Here is a 19,185-nt window from a genome sequence, read left to right as displayed (position 1 = left end):
ATATCTCTGGCACTTCCTTTATCTTGCTGAGTAATATAAAAGTATAAACCATGGGTGAAAGCAGGATGCACAGTGAGTGCTGCTATATATATCCAGCTCTATTGCAAACAAGTGTCTGTCTGAGGTTTCCTTACAGCATGCTTTGCAAAAATAATGGTATACTGTCAGACAAAATACATAGAAGATTAAGACTTATTTTTAGTTCCATACCATGTATTTCTAAAGAGTTTCACAAGGAATTATTTTTTTCTTAGAGATAAAATTATAAATGCATTTGTTGTACAGTGGTTAACATTGCTTCTCTTTTATGTAGTTTTATGTAAGTAGGATGGAAACAACGACAGTTCTGAAAGATCTGAAACCTGAAACAGAATATGTTGTTAATGTGTTTTCTGTGGTAGAAGATGAAAGCAGTGAACCTCTAATCGGCAGGGAAACAACTTGTAAGTTAGAATGGAACTTGAATAACATGTTAACATCCAGTTTGTCATATGGGGAACTGTCCAGTAGAACTTAACAGCACTATGGGCTTTCTTCTTAGAGGAAACAAAATTTTTAATTTGAATGACCAAATTCTGTTGTGTTGCACTGGTTATTCAGATCTTGGCTGAAAAACTTTAGCAACATGAAATTTCATTGTCGTAAAAAGTGTTTGTCCCAGCTTCTATTCAGGCTCATAAAGCATGGCTGTAAAGAGTAGAGCAACTAACATGAATTACAAGACAGAGTTTGTAAATTCCTTAAATCTGATCATATACAAAAGTGTACTCCTTTATTTTTTATGCTTGATAATTAATTCCTGCTACTAGTAGCCAGAATACTATATAAATTAATTCTAATTTTATAAGATTAACAAAAAGCCAGTTTAACACAATTACATCACTCCTGTGAGACATAACTTAGCCATTATGTTTCCACTATTAGCTGTCTACATGGCTGATTTTAGGTATATTTATGCTGAATGCAACATAGGGTGACTTTCCTGTCTCTTTAATTATATTGGATGTTAGGTATTCCTTTCCCTTCTTTGATTGTTTTGAATTAGGGTTGTGTAAACCCTTAAAGTATGTACATGATTTTTATTAAGTCCATGGTAATTTTTAATGTTTATTTAATAATTTAAGAAATACAGAAAAAAAAAGTAAAAAAAAAATCCTTTTATAAGTACATATCCCAAACCAGTCACATTCTGCTTCATATTAGAGCATTTGTGTGAGTTAATGTTGCTTTTTAGAACATTCAAGTGTTCCAGTGCAGACTTGTAAGATAGATTTAGCTGTGTAGCAAATCTGTAGTACATTCAAAATGTGACAACTATTACTTCATTCTTAAACTAAGCACCACTTAAAATACCACTACTTACAGATCACCTTTCTACTTCCTGCAATGTACCCCAATACCCATATGCAATATTCTCAGTGGTACTACCTGTGATGTGGAATATGAAAAGCAAAGAAGGTGAAGGAAATAATGTATATCTCTTTTATTTGGCAGTGCCAATCTCTTCAGTTAGAAACCTGAATGTTTATGACATTGGATCAACTTCCATGAGAGTGAGATGGGAACCTCTCAGTGGAGCTACTGGTTATTTTTTAACATATGAACCTGTGAATGCCACAGTCCCAACCACAGAGAAAGAGGTAAGAGAATTTGACTTCACTTCCTATACTCTACCAAAAATAAATTAAGAAAACCAAATAGATTTTCTTGATATAATAGTCAAGAGAGACTGGCATGTACTTCCCAAAGTGCAGTGAACTTACTGGGATATTGTATACAATGACATCAGTCAGGAAACTGTAAATACACTGTGAATCACAAACAAAATTCCCTTGAAGTTAAATCATTTGTTGCTTTTCTGCCATTGCTTTCTTCAGTTTTTAAACATGGTATGTTATTTTTTATGTGCAGATGCGTGTTGGACCATCAGTGAATGAGGTTCAGCTGGTAGATCTCATCCCCAATACTGAGTACACTTTAACAGCTTACGTATTGTTTGGCGATATCACTAGTGACCCACTCACCACTCAGGAAGTGACATGTATGGACATCTTGATTTTTGCTTTGTTGTTACTGCTTCAGCAACAGTCTCTTTTTAGTTAATACAACAGTTTTTATATGTTTGGTTTTGTTTGGAACACCATTTTTTCCATGTTTTATGCATTTTCTAACACTCATACATTTCCAAAAGATCTTAAAGGCAATTTCAATGAAAAGGGACCAACTATTAAAAGAGGAACAAAAGGTTTTTTTCCTTGAATTAATGGAGTTGGCTTGGCAATCTTGAGGTTACAGTGTTTTTGAAAGGTCTCAATTTTGCTTGCATTAACTTAGAAACCTTGTTTCTGATTTCAGACATTCTCATAAGTATAACAAATGCCAAGGAAACATGCCATACCAAAAAAAAAAAGAAGATCTAAACATGTCTTCTTTCTTAAACATCTTGTTAAACATCTTTGCTTAAGTATTTCCTACTGACAAAGGCATGGGCTAGATGCATGCAGTATGGTTATTTTTATGTTCTTAAAAACTGTTAAACCCTTAACTGTACATGAAAAGAGACTGTTGTCACCAGAAGTTATGATCTTATGTACTAATACTTCTAAAAGAATTGTGCTCATGATTTACGAAGGTGAAGCTACTGTAGTTTATAGCTATTTTGCTCATTGCTGGGACAGTAAGCTCTTAAGCTGTCTCATCTAATGGCTAGAGCAATGAACTTCCCAGAAAGTTATTACCTTCATTTCAATTAAATGCATGAAAAGAATTTATTTTCTTCTGTGAGAGACCTATACCTCTGCTATGAATAGCATTTTCACTTACTGCTGTCATTGTTTTTACAGTGCCTTTGCCTGGACCCAGAGGCTTAACAGTTCAGGATGTTACTCACAGCAGCATGAATGTCCTTTGGGATCCTGCCCCAGGGAAAATTCGAAAATACATCCTAAGATACAAAGTAGCTGATGAAGCTGATGTAAAGGAGGTAAATGACAGGAACATTTTGAAAGTACTAGAAGACAGTTTTATTTTGAGGAACTAGGTTACTAGAATAATAGTAAAAGTATCATTATAATCCACCATTGAGAATAAAGAACATCAGTTCATGGTGATTGCAGTCAGGAAAGGGAAACCAAATAAGCATGAGATAGATTTCTTTGTGTACTCCTCTCTTCCTGCTCCTCCAGAGAGGAGAAATCCTTAAACTGAGTGGAGAATTTTCCTGTGCTTTGATAAATAGCCACTTCTACTTTCTGCCTAAGTGTTATCTTGCCAATCTCTAGGAACACTTTGCAATGAGGAAGAAAGAATTGTGTCTGTTAGCCCCTTTTCCCCCTGTCAGAACATGTGTGAGCATTATTAGAAATGTCTGAGTTATGTGCAAGCTTTCCATAATTGCACTGCTAGGCATGAATCAGCTCTTGGAGGAGTAAATGTGTTTTTGTAAGGGAATGATAATTTTCTGGAGATGCAGTCTGCGTGCTCGTTTCCAAAAGAATGAAGCAATGAAAGATCCACAAGTAGTACTAGTATCTGAGACAATATGCTTTTCAAGGGAGTTAGTAGATAGTACTCAATATTTCGGTGTAAATTTAGGGGTAAATGGCAAAATTCAGTGTGGAATACTTTTCTGTTTTTTAGTACAGGAATTTCTGCCATTTAATCAAATGCAGTCAGAAATAGAGCAATTTACAGTTTTTAAGTCACTATTTTTATTCTTAGGTGGAAATTGATAGACTCAAAACCAGCACTACTCTCTCTGACCTTTCCTCCCAAACACTGTATAATGTAAAAGTTGTTGCTGTATACGATGAAGGGGAATCCCTACCAATAAATGCAGAAGCTGTCACTCGTAAGTTTTCCTAATAACGCTTTTTGTGGTTATTTTTTCCTTATATTCTATTTAAGTTGCGTGTGTTGCAATATATTACTGAGGTTGGGTAGAACTGTAATTTAATTTATCTGAGAAATATTTTACTTGCATTTTTAGCATTATTGGCAATATAATAATCCCTGGGAATCTTAGATGAGTTCGGTGTCTTACCGCAATAAACACTGAGCCTGAAGTTTGCAGAGAGGCAACAGACTAGCAACTGAAGCAGTTATTTGTGTTTAGAGGTTGAAGGAGGAGCGTAGGGGTAGAATTAGTAAGAACTTATGAGGGCAGAGGAAAGGTTTAGCAAGTCTATGCAGGAATCTAGGAAAGTGAGTAGGAAGCTGGGGCATATGCTAGAGGATTAGAGAGGCATGATCTTGCTTCTGATCCAAGAGAGTTTTTGTACCATGGAATGCTAAACCAGTCTGCACTTTTAGAGAATCATAAAGACAGCATTTGAGTAATCTCAACAAATAGAGTCAAGGAAATGATGTTGCACAAACAGTAAGAGCCAATCTCCATACAAGAGAGGTGACAGACTGAAAGAAGGCGACTGGGATCATGGAAGCCCTCGTCCTGATATAGGCTTATGTTTTAAAAAGACAGCCAACCAGAAGAGCTAGAATAGAAATGAGCAATGTTACCTTATCGCTGCCCCTCACCCTCTGTGGAAAAAAAAGAGAAAACACACGCACATGCTCTCTCTCATGTTTTCTTCTGAATTTTTAATTTTCTAGCCTTATGTATTTTAAAATGTTTGTGAGATTTTTTTGCTTGCTTTTGTGCTAGTCTTTCTTCTATAGCTGTGGTTTTGTGTGAATGTGTGTGTAACAAAAAAGGAAAAAGCTCTGCCAAATAAATTATTTTTAGTTTAATTCTCTGGTTTTACCTATTTACTCATTTCTCCCTGGTGGCTGTAATATTTTGCCTCCTTAACCTATGGTTAACCTCTGTGAATTCTTTCTAAATAAGTGGTGTAATTCAGTCATGATTTATTTGCCTTATGTAAAGAATTTTAAGATCTGGGAGAAACTCATGCAGGAGCTTGACCTTTGTGTGTGGGAGCTGATAATCAGGCCTAACTCCAAAATGTAAGAGCTAGGACTTAAGTTGTTATGAGTAAGCATGTCAGTTGTCACATCTACTGAGGTCAGTAGAGCTGTATCTGTTTTATCAAGTGATGACCTGGTGATGTGACCTTGTGAAGGACAATTGCTTAGTGTAGGTGAACTGGGTTATACTACAGCATTTTACTGTAGTTGTTAGAAGCATGGTAACTGAGAGATTAATCTTCTACATAATCTAAATTCTTTGTCTGAGTAATTCCTTGATTTAACTGTATTTAATTTGTAGTTACATTCTGTGGAATACTTTTCCTTTTCCCATAATAGAGCCTGTGCCAGCACCAGTCAATCTCAGAATCACAGATGTAACCACAAATAGTTTTAGAGGAACTTGGGATCATGGAGCTCCAGACGTCTCTCTATATAGAATAACCTGGGGACCCTATGGAAGATCTGAAAAACAGGAGGTAAGAATAGATAGTCACCATAAGATTTTGTGGGCAGTTTCTCAGAGGGCATGTTTTTAAAATCAGAAATGTCATTAATAAATGACCTATAACTTGCAAGCCCTCTTGTTGTGGTCAATGGAAATTCAGTGAGAAGGTGCAGAACACATAGTTACATCCCCTTGTAGTGATGTTACTATGTAAAAAGTTACTCAGTTACACCCCACTCTCTGTTTTGTTTTTATTTATTTACTGTTTACCTTTTTTTTTTTTTTTTTTTTTCAATTTTTCCACAAGACTATCGTAAATGGAGATGAGAATAGCGTGGTCTTTGAAAATTTGAATCCAGATACATTATATGATATCTCAGTTACTGCCATCTATCCTGATGAATCAGAAAGCGATGACCTCATTGGCAGTGAACGAACATGTAAGTAAATAATCTGTGTGTTGTTATTCATAGTAAATCAGAAGACATACACATACAAGAATTCTGAAAACTTTTTCTACTTTTTTCTAGTACCCTTGGTACCTATCACCACACAAGGTAAGAATCTGAACTTCCAGGTATGGTATTATTAAGGAAAACTCAGAGCTATCTTATTCTAAACTCTGAGGAATGTTGACATTAAAAAGCTGAGATCATTTAATAAATATTATTCTGTATTTGGTAGAATACTAAACACTAGATTACAACATGTTTATTATTTTACAAACATTACAATTTATGTTGTCTTGTACTTAATATATTCTGCTCTTAGGCATTTCTACAGCCCTATGAATGAAGTGTTTGTCCCTGCTTTTTGTTTGAATTACATACTTATTCTTTCCTTTATTACATTTCTCAGCCCCCAAGAGTGGCCCACGAAACCTTCAGGTGTACAATGCAACTTCACACAGTTTGACTGTGAAATGGGATCCTGCCAGTGGTCGAGTGCAGAGATACAGGATCATTTACCAGCCTATCAGTGGGGATGGCCCTGAACAGTCGGTAACTAGTTTTGAAGTGTTATAGTTATTCAACCCTAAGTGATATCTCTGCAACATAATCTATTAGAATTTTCAACTCATAGCAGCATATATCTTAATCACCTTTTAGGCAAAGATTTATATTTATAGTGAATAAGTATATGTTCCCACCTTTTTCTTTCTCCCCTTTCAAGTCCAAGATAGAATGCCCTTTATGGAGCAAAAATAACTTTGCATACACCCTGTTTTCTTGAAAATCACATAATCTATAGATTTAACTAGAATAAAGTTAAAATGTGTTGAGGAACAATTCAATCAGCACATGAGACTACAAGTCACAGATATGTAGTTATCACAGCAATCAGTAATATGAACTACTGTGACTACTTCCATAGTCCAGAGTTTTCCATTGTTTTCATGATGTGGTTCATGTGCTATCAGAGGGACGTTGCGATGGAACATACCGTGGACTGTCTCTTACCACACTAAGGACAGAATAACCGCCCACAAGCATCAGCTGCAAAAACAAATCCATGCAAAACATATGCTAGAGAAGCGTTTAAGGTATTTTAGTGTCTTTTAATATGACTGAGCAGCTGTAATGATAAGTAGGGCCAGTACCATATGATCAGGCAGCTTTCCCTGCGTACACAAGAGCTATGTTGACTACTGTGTTGACTACGCCACACAGCCTGGGAATGGTAATTCAGTCAGCCTGTTTATTAGAAACGTGTGCTACTTAAAACTGCCCTATTCTGCAGTGGGAGCCTCTTGAGGTTACTGACAAGTGACTCAGAGGAACAGTCTCAGATGAGAACCACACACATTTAGCTTGTTCCTGTAATCAGAGATCACACATATTCAGAAGCCTATCTAGGAATGTTTACTTTAGAATCAGTTTGATACTTGTGCACCCATTTTTACTCTCTTCTGAACAACATGCATTTGAGTTGAGGTAATTGAATTGTTGAATGGAGTAGCTGAATGCAAGTTTAGTGAGAAATCACTAGAAGAATAAGCAAAAGCAGTAAGGTTAATTAGTATCTATGACCAATTTCTGATACTAGAGTAAAAAAAAAAGAATTCTGAGCATTCTGTTGAGATCTGTGCAAAGAACAGACTGAATAGACTTATTTATTCACAACTAGATAGAGTCCAGCAGTGGCAGTTGGAGAAGACACCTTTTTTTGAGGAGAGCACACAGAACACTCCTTCTCTGTTCATGGCATTTTCATGTCTGTCTGCAAATAATTCTCAGTCATATGATAGTAATTCCTTGTCTACTTTTTTTGTTACTGTGAAATTTGATTAAACTGCAGTTTCTGGGTAGACAGCAGGACTGAAATATTTAAAGTGGAATTTTTAGAAGTTTTTTATTGTTCTGACATATAATGGCCTCAGCACTAAGGAAGAGCACAGGTGATTTGAAGACAACTCTTCAAAAACTGCACACCAAACTCCAGAGACCATCATGACCATTTAGGATCAGGTTTTGAAAGGCAAATAGATACTAGAATATGGAGGCAGCCATGATGGGATGCTAAAAGCATTTATGCTTTGAAGTGAGCTTTATACACTTGAGTACAAATAAAAAGTTGCCTTCTAAATTAAAATAATCTACCTCAATGAAATGTGTAGATGTATAAATGCTTGCTCATTATCAATTCTTCATCACCAGAAGCTTTTAAGTGTCACAACAAATATATTAGCTCAGTAGGCTTTGAAAATGTGCAGATAGTCTTAAAAGTACAAAGGATGCTCTTGAGCAAGTGTAATTTCACACAAAAATGAAAAAGCTCACGACTCAGAAATGAATCTTCTTGCAAGGATCTAAGTATTCTCTCAGTGCACTGTAAATCTTTTACTTGGTGGAAACTATCATCATGGGATTATATGTAAAAGAAAAGTTGAAATGAAATATGTATAATAATTTTAGACTCTGAACAAAGATGTTTTAGAAGCTGAAGTATCATGCTGTAAAATTTTTGAAATGAAGGAGAGACAATGTTGATATGACATGACATATGATATGACAATGTACATGAGAGATCTACAGTGTTGTAGTTTATTCCATGATTGCATTCTACCTGAGAGTGGAGCATAAAGAACCCAATTTGAGGTCTGTCAAAATGAATAAAAGACGCTAATTGATTTAAATATTATATAGGCAGAGGCAATGTAGAGAAGCTTTGTGCTGGCACAGAACTGGCGGTTGATATATAGTTGTGGTTATATGCAAGTTTGGAGGTCTTAAAGAATACTGGCTTTGTGTCACTGGACTCTGTTTAAACTTGTTAAGATGAATATGTGCTAAATATTATTATTGCTCACTGTCTACTGTCAGTGTCAGTCACAAGAGCATTGCAGCATATGATATATCATAGCGTTTTCCACTCTGCATTCTGCATCAAATGCTTACATTCTTCACTGTAGCAGTAAGCATAAAAGGGACAGCATAAAATGGATTTTAATCTTTTTCTTTTGTGTTACTGCAGGCTATGGTTGGAGGGAGGCAGAACAGTGTGGTGATACAGAAGCTGCAGCCTGACACACCATATGCTATTACTGTGTCATCAATGTATGCAGATGGTGAAGGGGGACGAATGACAGGACGAGGCAGAACCAGTAAGTAACTTGAGTTCCTCATATTAGGTGAGAAACAATATTCTTGTATTACTTTTCAAATCAGCTGAGAAAAATTTATTGTTGTGAAAATCATCCCATGTGTATTTGGCATTTATCCTTTGATGGGTTTCAAGTATCTAAAGTAAGAAGGCCTGTCAGTCTACTGGCTGTAGAGAAAGCCTGGACCACTACCTGAGACTGGATGCCAAGCTTTTAAGTCTGAGAGAAACACTAATGCTACTATGGAACTTCTTCCTCATTTTAATCTGTTTAATTGTCTTATGACACAATTTAGTAAACACCTTAAAGCATCTGAAGACATGTGACTCATATGTGTGCTGTTAAGTTTATTATTTTTCTGTCAGCACCTTCAATTCAGAGGCTGACCTTTGCAGTGTGCACTTTAAGACTCTACCATTTTATGTTGATAGCATTGTTCTGATCCTGCTATAGAAAGTGCTGAGTGATTTACTACCAGAGGCACTTCAGGCATAAAAAACAAATCGCTATTTTAAATTAAGTATTTGGCTATAAATGTATTAATTTATTTGTATTTAGTTGACTTTTGAGCCTGCAGTGGAAAGTCAGACATAGCAATGTGTTTGGTGAGGAATGAAGTAAACAATCCTAATGAACTCACCATATAGTTCTAAAACAGTGTCCAGAGAGAAATTTTTCTTACTGTATGATGCCCATATATAAGAAGGGTGAGAAGGATGATCAGGGAAATTACAGGCCTGTCAGCTTGATGTTAGTGCCCAGGAAGCTGATGGAGCAGCTCATCCTGAGTACCATCACACAACATATGCGGGACAACCAGATGCTCAGGCCCAGTCAGCATGGGTTTATGAAAGGCAGGTCCTGCCTGACAAACCTGATCTCCTTCTATGACAAGGCGACCCACTTATTGGATGAGGGAAAGGCTGTGGATGTTGTCTACCTTGACTTTAGTAAGGCCTTTGAAACCGTTTCCCACAGCATTCTCCTGGCAAAACTGGCTGCTCATGGCTTGGATGGGCACACGCTTTGCTGGGTGAAAAACTGTCTGGATGGCCGGGCCCAAAGAGTTGTGGTGAACGGAGTTAAATCCGGTTGGCGGCCGGTCACGAGTGGTGTCCCCCAGGGCTCGGTTTTGGGGCCACTCCTGTTTAACATCTTTATTGATGATCTAGACGAGGGGATCGAGTGCACCCTCAGTCAGTTTGCAGATGACACCAAGTTGGGTGGGAGTGTTGATCTGCTCGAGGGTAGGGAGGCTCTGCAGAGAGACCTGGACAGGCTGGAGCCATGGGCTGAGGCCAACTGGAGGAGTTTCCATAAGGCCAAATGCCGGGGGCTGCCCTTGGGCCACAACGACCCCCAGCAGCGCTACAGGCTTGGGGAGGAGTGGCTGGAGAGCTGCCAGTCAGAGAGGGACCTGGGGGTGTTGATTGACAGCCGGCTGAACAGGAGCCAGCAGTGTGCCCAGGTGGCCAAGAAGGCCAATGGCATCCTGGCTTGTGTCAGCAATAGCGTGGCCAGCAGGGACAGGGAAGGGATCTTACCCCTGTACTCGGCACTGGTGAGGCCGCCCCTCGATTCCTGTGTTCAGTTTTGGGCCCCTCACTCCAAAAAGGACATTGAATGACTCGAGCGTGTCCAGAGAAGGGCAACGAAGCTGGTGCAGGGTCTGGAGCACAGGTCATACAAGGAGCGGCTGAGGGAACTGGGGGTGTTTAGTCTGGAGAAGAGGAGGCTGAGGGGAGACCTCATTGCCCTCTACAGCTCCCTGAAAGGAGGTTGCAGAGAGCTGGGGATGAGTCTCTTTAACCAAGTAATAAGCAGTAGAACAAGTGGGAATGGCCTCAAGTTGTGCCAGGGAAGGTTTAGACTAGATGTCACGAAGTATTTCTCTCCAGAATGGGTTGTTAGGTGTTGGAATGGGCTGCCCAGGGAGATGGTGGAGTCCCCATCCCTGGAGGTGTATAGGAGTTGGGTTGACATAGCGCTGAGTGATATGGTGTAGTTGGGAACTGTCAATGTTAGGTTAATTGTTGGACTGGATGATCTTCAAGGTCTCTTCCAACCTTGATGATTCCGGTGTATATTTAGCATTCCTTAAGCTGTTGGATGGTGCTGATATGTTCTGGTTAATGAAGACAAACAACATTTAACATGGACTATTAAACCTGTTGTTTTTTAAATTTCCTAATGATACTTTACATAGGCATGATCTGATGCACAGGTGAGAATGTGATTCTGGATTTCTGACAGTCCATTGATCTGTTTCAGAACCTCTCACTACTGTGAAGAACTTGCTAGTTTATGACCCAACCACTAGTACTCTGAATATTCGATGGGATCATGCAGAAGGAAGTCCTCGCCAGTATAAAGTGTTTTATGGACCTACGGCTGGAGGTGCAGAAGAAATGGTAAATCCTTTGTGTGGATCTCACTAACTGTATCAGATAAATTGCAGCTCATGGTGCTAGTGAGAGAAGTACTGCTGAGTGAAGCGAGTTGTTTGACTAGTCACTGGCTTTTTTTCTGTTCATAGCTACCCTGGAGGAAATGCAGAGCCCCTTCATGAAAGTTACTCCCATATGTATTACAGATGTTTTATTTTATGTAGTAGACCTTCAGTGATTAGTTCTTAGCACAGGGATTTAATACCACACACAGTTTTTTTCTTGTTTATTCTTAGGGCAGCGTGTGTGAATGTAAAGCTGACTTCAGGGTGTACAAAAGGCTATAAAGTCAGCAGACCTCATTTCTGCCCATTTTTACTGCTAAGAAGACATGTGACTGTAGGCAGTCAGCTGGGATGATATTTGTGAAAACAGAAAAATTTACATAGGTGTTTTATTCTAATCTCCTAAAATTATTTAATTGCTGAAGAGCTAAAACAATCTTGCAAATGGGAATCCTTGTTGCAGATTGGAAAAATATTCTTTCCTACTTGTGTTTCTTTTTCCACATCTGTGCAATTTGATGTGCCTGTGAAATGAGGAGTACATGAATTGCCACTATTTCAATAGAATCTAGAGAACTACTGATGATAAATATTATTAAATGCTGTGGAGTTTTACTTTCTAACATGAGCTGCTCATTACTTCTTGTCATTAGCATGTTGTAGGGTTATGTAATGGTTTGTTGTTTTTTTTTTTTTTAATTTAGAAAGTGACCTTTTAATGCCTCTGAGCTGCTAAATAGTATTCACTAAAGAGATCACTGCAGATTCTGTTACTGTTATTAGTGGAACAGCATCTGGACCCAAAAATGAATATAGATGTAAGGGATAGTATAGGAGAAGTTAACAACCCTTTTTGTTAAGTCGAAGACAGATCCTTCTTGAAAGACAATTCCAGAAGATACCATGAACCCCGTTACTTGGAGCTTCACCTTTTGTAAAGTTTTTTGTAAAGTTTTAAAGGAGTGAGACAAAAACAAGCTTAAACTTTTTGCATATTTACGTAAATGTCATGACCCTACTTTTCTTTTGAAATTTGTAGACCACAGTACCAGGAAATACAAACTATGTCATCCTGAGGACTCTTGAACCCAACACACCTTACACTGTAACTGTGGTTCCAGTTTTCCCAGAGGGGGATGGTGGACGTGTGTCTGACACTGGAAGAACTTGTAAGTAAAATAGTCCTTTTCAAGAAAATGTGTGAGTACACACCATTAGAAACTGATTTTACATCAAATGTGGATTTTTATTTTCCCCAAAGCTAAAACATAAGTGTAAGAAACTCTGTTTACCTGCACTGTAACTTAGTCCATTTTCTTTGCTTATTTGGGTGGAGGTTTTCAGTCCACTTATCTCAGGCAAGCTCAGCTCTTATGTTGTACAGCAAATCTACTGTTTGCTTCCACACAATAGTAAAATTTTAGTTGTTCTGCCAGTAGCAATACTGGTGAACAAATGTCAAATATTGGTGTTAAGCCATGCTAATATCCATACCATGTACTTAAAATTTTCCCGGGAGTTTGAGCTCCTAATGTCAGCATGAGTTAAAATGTGTAGTTTGTGGCTATTTTCCATACCTGTCTGACCAACAATAGGGTAAAAAAGTGTTATGATGATACCTTCAATTTGAAGTATAAACATATGTACTGTTGTCTGGCAGGGATGTTTGTAAAGACTAATTACCAAGATTCTTAAATTTGTAGATTTTGGGGTAACAAAAGTAATGTGATTATCTTGGGCTGATGCACTTTTCAGCTTCCTTTGAGCACAGTTGTAAATTCAACTAGAACTAGAACTTACGTAAGCAACTTTATAAAACTAAATTTAAATTATCCTTGATCTAGTGGAGAGAGGAACACCAAGAAACATTCAAGTTTACAATCCCACGCCAAACAGCATGAACGTCCGATGGGAACCTGCTCCAGGTCCAGTACAGCAATATAGAATTAATTACTCTCCATTGTCTGGCCCAAGGCCATCAGAATCTGTAAGTAATTTAGTTTTTATACTATTACTTAAAAGTGTGTGGAGGATATTGCTTCCTTCAATGAGTGTAGAACACTAATAATAAACTCAGGCCAACTGTCTGCCCAGGAGTGTCCCTGCTGAAAACACCGTGTCTACAGGAATTTAGTCCATTGTAAATAAATGCTTAATTTGGTGAAATAAAAGAAATAAGAAATGTCTTTCCCATTTAAAACTGAATATTGAGGATTATCCTTTATCATATTGCAGGTGAAGGTGAGTTAAAATAAAACATTTTAGTTTTTTAATAAGAGAAAAGGAAACTACAAATTTTTATTAGGAAATGTTTAATTATGAAACCGGATGCCCAGTTTATGAGATTTTTTACCACCAAGTTGTCTGTTTACCCCAAATCATTAGTGTTTAAGTAGGTCTTGGTGAGCAGTGAAGTCTGGATATGGGTAAGAATTTTCCCTCCAAATGCGAAGTAAGAGTTATTGGATTTGGGTAGAAATAGGTGCAGTTTTAGAGTGAAGACTGTGAATGTACTCACACAAAATGTACATGTACAGATGAATATGGTTTTCTGTAAGGAAGTGTAAGAATTGTTAATGAACCATTTGCATCTGCAAAGTGAAACTGCATATTATTTCACACATAAGTGGGAACTTGTCTATTAGGTACCTGTTAGAAAATGTCCTTTATATGTCAGTAAACCATGATAGAATTTACTCTTTCAGTTTCTGTTCCTGAATGTTCTTTTTTCTGAACTATTTTAATGTAAAATGTAAAAAGTAACAATTCCATTTGCAGAATGAGAGCTCCTTATGTATTTGTCATGGTTTTTGCACCTTCTCTTGATTTTTAATCAATATTATTTTGTTATTTTAAACTTATTTTACTGGAAAATGTGCAGCATGGCCATGTTCTCAAGTTTTCTGTATTTGATTCAAATTGTTCATTCTAACAAGACGTGGTATAAACTAAAGCGTTTTTTATATAGGTGCCTTTTGTTTCTGTTTTAGATTGTGGTACCAGGCAACACTCGTGATGTGATGCTGGAGCGCTTGACTCCTGATACTGCTTATTCAATAAATGTTATAGCTCTGTATGCAGATGGAGAAGGAAATCCAAGCCAAGCACAGGGAAGAACATGTAAGAGGCAGTCAGTACTTGCTTTGTGAAATCTGTGTCAAAATTGGTGTATGATGAATTTATAAAATTGGTTACAGTCATAAATTGTGTAAGCCATTCAATGCAACTCTTATATAAGTGAATCTGAGTTATGGCTGAAGCAATTATAGGCCTCCATGGAAGGGAGCTTTTCCTATGTTGACTGGCAGTTGTGGTACATACATAATCATCAATGTAATTTTCACTTGTGAAATAAGCCCAGTTTGAATATTTAAGAGTTTAAAAACTGTTCTTTAGAATGTGATAGGTAGAATTTACTGTCAACAGAAAAAAACATGCTTCATGTTCTGTGTCTTACATGATAATTGTATACGTCAGCCTCCCCAGGTGTGTTTGTTTTTTGCTGGAGATGCCTAAACACCAAAACCTCCTTGTTATGACTTAGTTTGTGGCATCTTCATTGATGGCTTCTTTAAAATTAATTCTAGAAATTACATGTAAAGAAACGGTCTATGGCAATACAATGTCTCTTTCGCTGCTTGTCTGCTTTCTCTGTTAAATCCACATATTCATCTAAAACTTGCAGACATAACAGGCTATAGTTATACTTGTCTGCAAGAGTCTGACAAGCAGAATGTATGTAGGTGCTCACTCTGCACATCCCCCTGATGTTTTCTTCCTTCCATACTGCTCCAGTTCCTCCATTTAAGGCCCTATTTCTGTTTCAGACCTCAGGCACTGCTATATTGCCATTGACTAAATCTACCTGTATATGTTTATTCAGGGTTTCAGGGAGGGCCCTTAGCTTTGGCTTCAGGACAGCATTTGAATCAGTGAGAGCAACACCAAACTGGAAGATTCATGCACCATGCAACTTTCTGTATTTCCTTTCTTTAGTGCCTCGCAGTGGTCCGAGGAATGTGAGAGTGTTCGATGAGACCACAAACAGCCTTTCTGTACAATGGGACCATGCTGATGGACCAGTCCAGCAATACAGAATCATTTATTCACCCACTGTGGGAGACCCTATTGATGAATATGTAAGTTCTGTAATTCCTTAGTAAGCACTGAGATGTTCTCAGTTGAATCTTTAGGCTGCAGAAAAACAAAGATGCCTGTTCTATGTGCAGTACTCTTTGCATGCTGTATGGGTTCTTTGGTCATTGTTGTCAATGCTGAGAAGCCATGGTTTGTATGAAACAGGGTAGTTGGTTTTTTTTGTTTGTTTTATTTTTTTTTTTTTTCCCACAAAGTTACAGAAGATATAAGGTTTAATGAGCCAACTTGTGTGTAAAATAATGTTAAATATGAGTCACACATTAATCAGATTCTAAGCAGAACCTGCTTTCTGACTGTCCTGGTTTTATCTGGGATAAAGTTAATTTTCTTCTTAGTAGCTGGTACAGTGCTGTACCAGTGTGAGAATAATGTTGATAACACACTGATGTGCGTCACAGGTTTTTTCTTTGGTATTATTTATATATTTTGTTGCATTAATTTTAATTTTGATTATTTATTATTTAATTTTCATATTTGATTATTTATTATTAAGGCTATTATTATATTTTATATTTAATTTTATTTATTAATCTGGTTTTATCTCAACCCACGAGTTTTAATTTTTTTAAAAATTTTCCTCCCCATCCCACTGGGAAGGGGGAGGAGCGAGTGAGCAGCTGTATGATCCTTAGTTGCTGGCTGGGGTTAAACCACGACACTGACATTTAGTTCAAACATTGTGCTACAGTGAATAGCCATCTGTTACTTCATACTCTATTCATTATGAAGTCAGTGTGCTAAGATACAGAATAAACATGTCTGCATTTTATAAATTGAAGAGAGTTGGCAGAGTTTAATAAGAAAGCAATGGTAACTTTGATTCAGCATCTAACTTGCTTCTGTAAGGTACAGTATGAATTGTGTTTGTGTTTAATTTCCTGCAGTCTAATGATAGCACAAGTTAATCTGAAGCTTATAAAATTCTCTGAGTGTTTATAGCAAAGCCAAACTCAGATCCTATAGAGGTCAATGGCAGAATTCCTGCTGACTGCCACCAGCCAAAATGCAACATGTATAGAGCACTATTTAAGTGCTATTACTGCTCATATATTATTGTACAGGGCATGCTGAAAATTAAGTGGTTAAAGATTCCCTACTGGACCTGTTAACCAGGACACACATCTTTGTACAAAATATTGGACATTTCATGAAAATAACGAGTCTCAAACAACTGAAAATTTTTATCAAGTAATAATGGGAAATGTTGGCTGGGACATGTTTTTGAGATAGATACCTCAAGTGCCTTTCCATAGTTTCAGTGCTTTATGGCCATTTTACAGAGCAGTTTCACTTTTTGGATTATACCTGCCTTTTCATTAGAAGGGAACAATAGTGCATGGCTGCACCAGGAAGTGGAGAAGAATGAGGGATGCATAAACAGGCATGTTTTTATGTATCAAAATATTTAGAACTTCTTTCTCAGACTAACTGTTGTTTCTGCTGAGAAAATGATATCCTAAGATGAGGATAATGAAAAGGTAGAAATGAAACTGATGAGTAGCATGAATAACTGACTTCTGTCCCCATTTTAGGAGCTTTTTCCTCTCTTTTTCTGTCTCCAAACATATCATCATGACTTTTTGTTTTCTGTGAGGGAACAGTACTGAAATCTTGGTGAGGAACTGCAGCATTTCAGTCTGATGTGAGGGTAGGGACTGAAGAGTCAATTTGATTTATCTTTTTGTGCTGACCACAGTGTTTCATAACTTAAAATAACAAATACTAATAATTGTTTATAGTCTATAACCCTTAAGATATCCTGAATTACTTTATCTACAGTAGACTTAAAAAAAGTGCACCAAGCGTCAAACCAGATTTTTAGTTCTAGTTACTGTTATTATTGGTCAGTTATAGGACTGTGAGTTTGTCTACCTGTTTCTTTTGTGTTGTAGACAACAGTTCCTGGGATAAGAAATAATGTGATACTACAACCACTGCAATCAGATACGCCATATAAAATTACTGTTGTGGCTGTGTACGAAGATGGAGATGGTGGACAACTGACTGGAAATGGCAGAACTGGTAATTAGTTTTAGTATTGTATATTCTTTTTAAAATTTCAGACACATATTCTTTGAGCACTCCAACATTGTTAAGGTTTCATTTTGTCAATTATGTCTTTGACATGACTATTACCTGACAGAGTTGCAATGTAAGTTTCTAGAGGTCGAAAAACAGTCACTAGTCTAATTAGAGTGTTTTTTCTTTCTTTTCAGTTGGCCTGCTTCCCCCTCAAAATATGTATATAACTGATGAGTGGTATACACGATTCAGAGTTTCCTGGGATCCTTCGCCATCCCCTGTTCTTGGCTATAAAATTGTATACAAACCTGTGGGTAAGAAAACCTGAGTATACCACTTTCAGAATAGTGAGCGGCTAATGGGAGATCATGAAATGTTTGTGTTAAAGGATTTTTTTATTTCCTTTGTTTACTGATTTTGATGGAATCTTAAGTCTTATTATCACTATCTTATAAGAAGCACAAACTATCACAGTGTTTTATGCATTCAATTACAGAGATTGAATTATATAGTTAAAATTGAATACAGTGACTAGATAAAGTCCTGGACTAGACTTGGTTTTCCTCTATTTATACCTTTTGTCCTTCTGATGATATGAACTGGTGTACGTGAGATGAATATGGGACAGGTATTTAGGGACTAATGTCCTTCAGAACCTTTGTTTTATGTGACAATGAAATAATATACAAACCTTTCTATAAGTTAAAATCAACACAAGCATTGCACAATAGCTTGTAAAGCTATGTGTATGTTCTGTTTGCAACAGTCTAATCTGCTAAAATTTAAGAAATTATGTTTGTTTTAGAAAAAATGAGATTAACACTTAATTACATGTAAAAGATGGTGGATAGTTTTGTAGCTCACCTAATCATGAATCTTTCTCTCTCTCTGTGCTTCCTTAATGCTTCCTTTAATTCAAGGTTCAAATGAGCCCATGGAGGTTTTTGTGGGAGAAGTGACTTCCTACACCTTGCATAATCTGTCTCCCAGTACTACTTATGATGTGAATGTTTATGCCCAGTATGATTCTGGAATGAGCATACCTTTGACAGATCAAGGCACTACATGTAAGTCAAAACAATTTTATTGTAATCATGATAGATATGTATGCTGGTCTTCGATAACATTGATAAAAAGAGGTTTTTTAAGGCTGGTTGTTAGAAAGTCTGAATATCCTCTCATAGACAATACTTATCATCTGTCCATGATGTAGATCTTAAAAACACTAAGCTTGGGAACAGTAATAGAAATATAGTTTTAAGTAATGATTTAATGATATAACATTTCTAGTGTATTTCCTAAAATTTTATTCAGCTATAGTGGACGTCAATCTTTAACTGTTCCAGGGTACTACAGAATCTAACCATGCTAAATGGATCTAGTCTTTTTGCTGCTCTGCTTTTATCTCACAGGGATGTCCGGTGATTGAAACTTCAGCTTTTCAGAAGCAGATGATTTTGTTGATGGTCTCAGCTAATAAACTTCTCATAATGTCTTCAGTTAAGATGAATCAAGCATCCTGAGTTTTGTTGACTCAGTACATTCTTTTCATACTGACATACATATGAGTCAGAT

General features: G+C 37.0%; 1 protein-coding gene across 4 annotated transcripts in view; it reads left to right on the top strand.

Moving 5' to 3' along the window:
- Positions 1-19,185, top strand: part of COL12A1 (collagen type XII alpha 1 chain) — a 111,435-nt gene that overhangs the window by 51,178 nt on the left and 41,072 nt on the right. For all 4 annotated transcript variants that reach the window (XM_074895920.1, XM_074895916.1, XM_074895919.1 and 1 more), the window contains 18 exons: positions 314-443; positions 1,495-1,640; positions 1,912-2,041; positions 2,844-2,983; positions 3,721-3,850; positions 5,266-5,405; positions 5,682-5,814; positions 5,905-5,931; positions 6,233-6,375; positions 8,849-8,978; positions 11,250-11,389; positions 12,470-12,599; positions 13,275-13,417; positions 14,421-14,550; positions 15,427-15,569; positions 17,481-17,610; positions 17,805-17,924; positions 18,531-18,677. In XM_074895920.1, coding sequence (XP_074752021.1) covers positions 314-443; positions 1,495-1,640; positions 1,912-2,041; positions 2,844-2,983; positions 3,721-3,850; positions 5,266-5,405; positions 5,682-5,814; positions 5,905-5,931; positions 6,233-6,375; positions 8,849-8,978; positions 11,250-11,389; positions 12,470-12,599; positions 13,275-13,417; positions 14,421-14,550; positions 15,427-15,569; positions 17,481-17,610; positions 17,805-17,924; positions 18,531-18,677 — 2,332 coding nt within the window. The remainder of the gene's footprint in view (positions 1-313; positions 444-1,494; positions 1,641-1,911; positions 2,042-2,843; positions 2,984-3,720; positions 3,851-5,265; positions 5,406-5,681; positions 5,815-5,904; positions 5,932-6,232; positions 6,376-8,848; positions 8,979-11,249; positions 11,390-12,469; positions 12,600-13,274; positions 13,418-14,420; positions 14,551-15,426; positions 15,570-17,480; positions 17,611-17,804; positions 17,925-18,530; positions 18,678-19,185) is intronic.

The sequence above is a fragment of the Athene noctua genome, chromosome 1 (assembly GCF_965140245.1).
Source record: "Athene noctua chromosome 1, bAthNoc1.hap1.1, whole genome shotgun sequence".
NCBI lineage: Eukaryota > Metazoa > Chordata > Aves > Strigiformes > Strigidae > Athene > Athene noctua.
The sequence above is the reverse complement of the archived record's forward strand: the minus strand, read 5'-3'. Positions and strand labels throughout refer to the sequence as shown.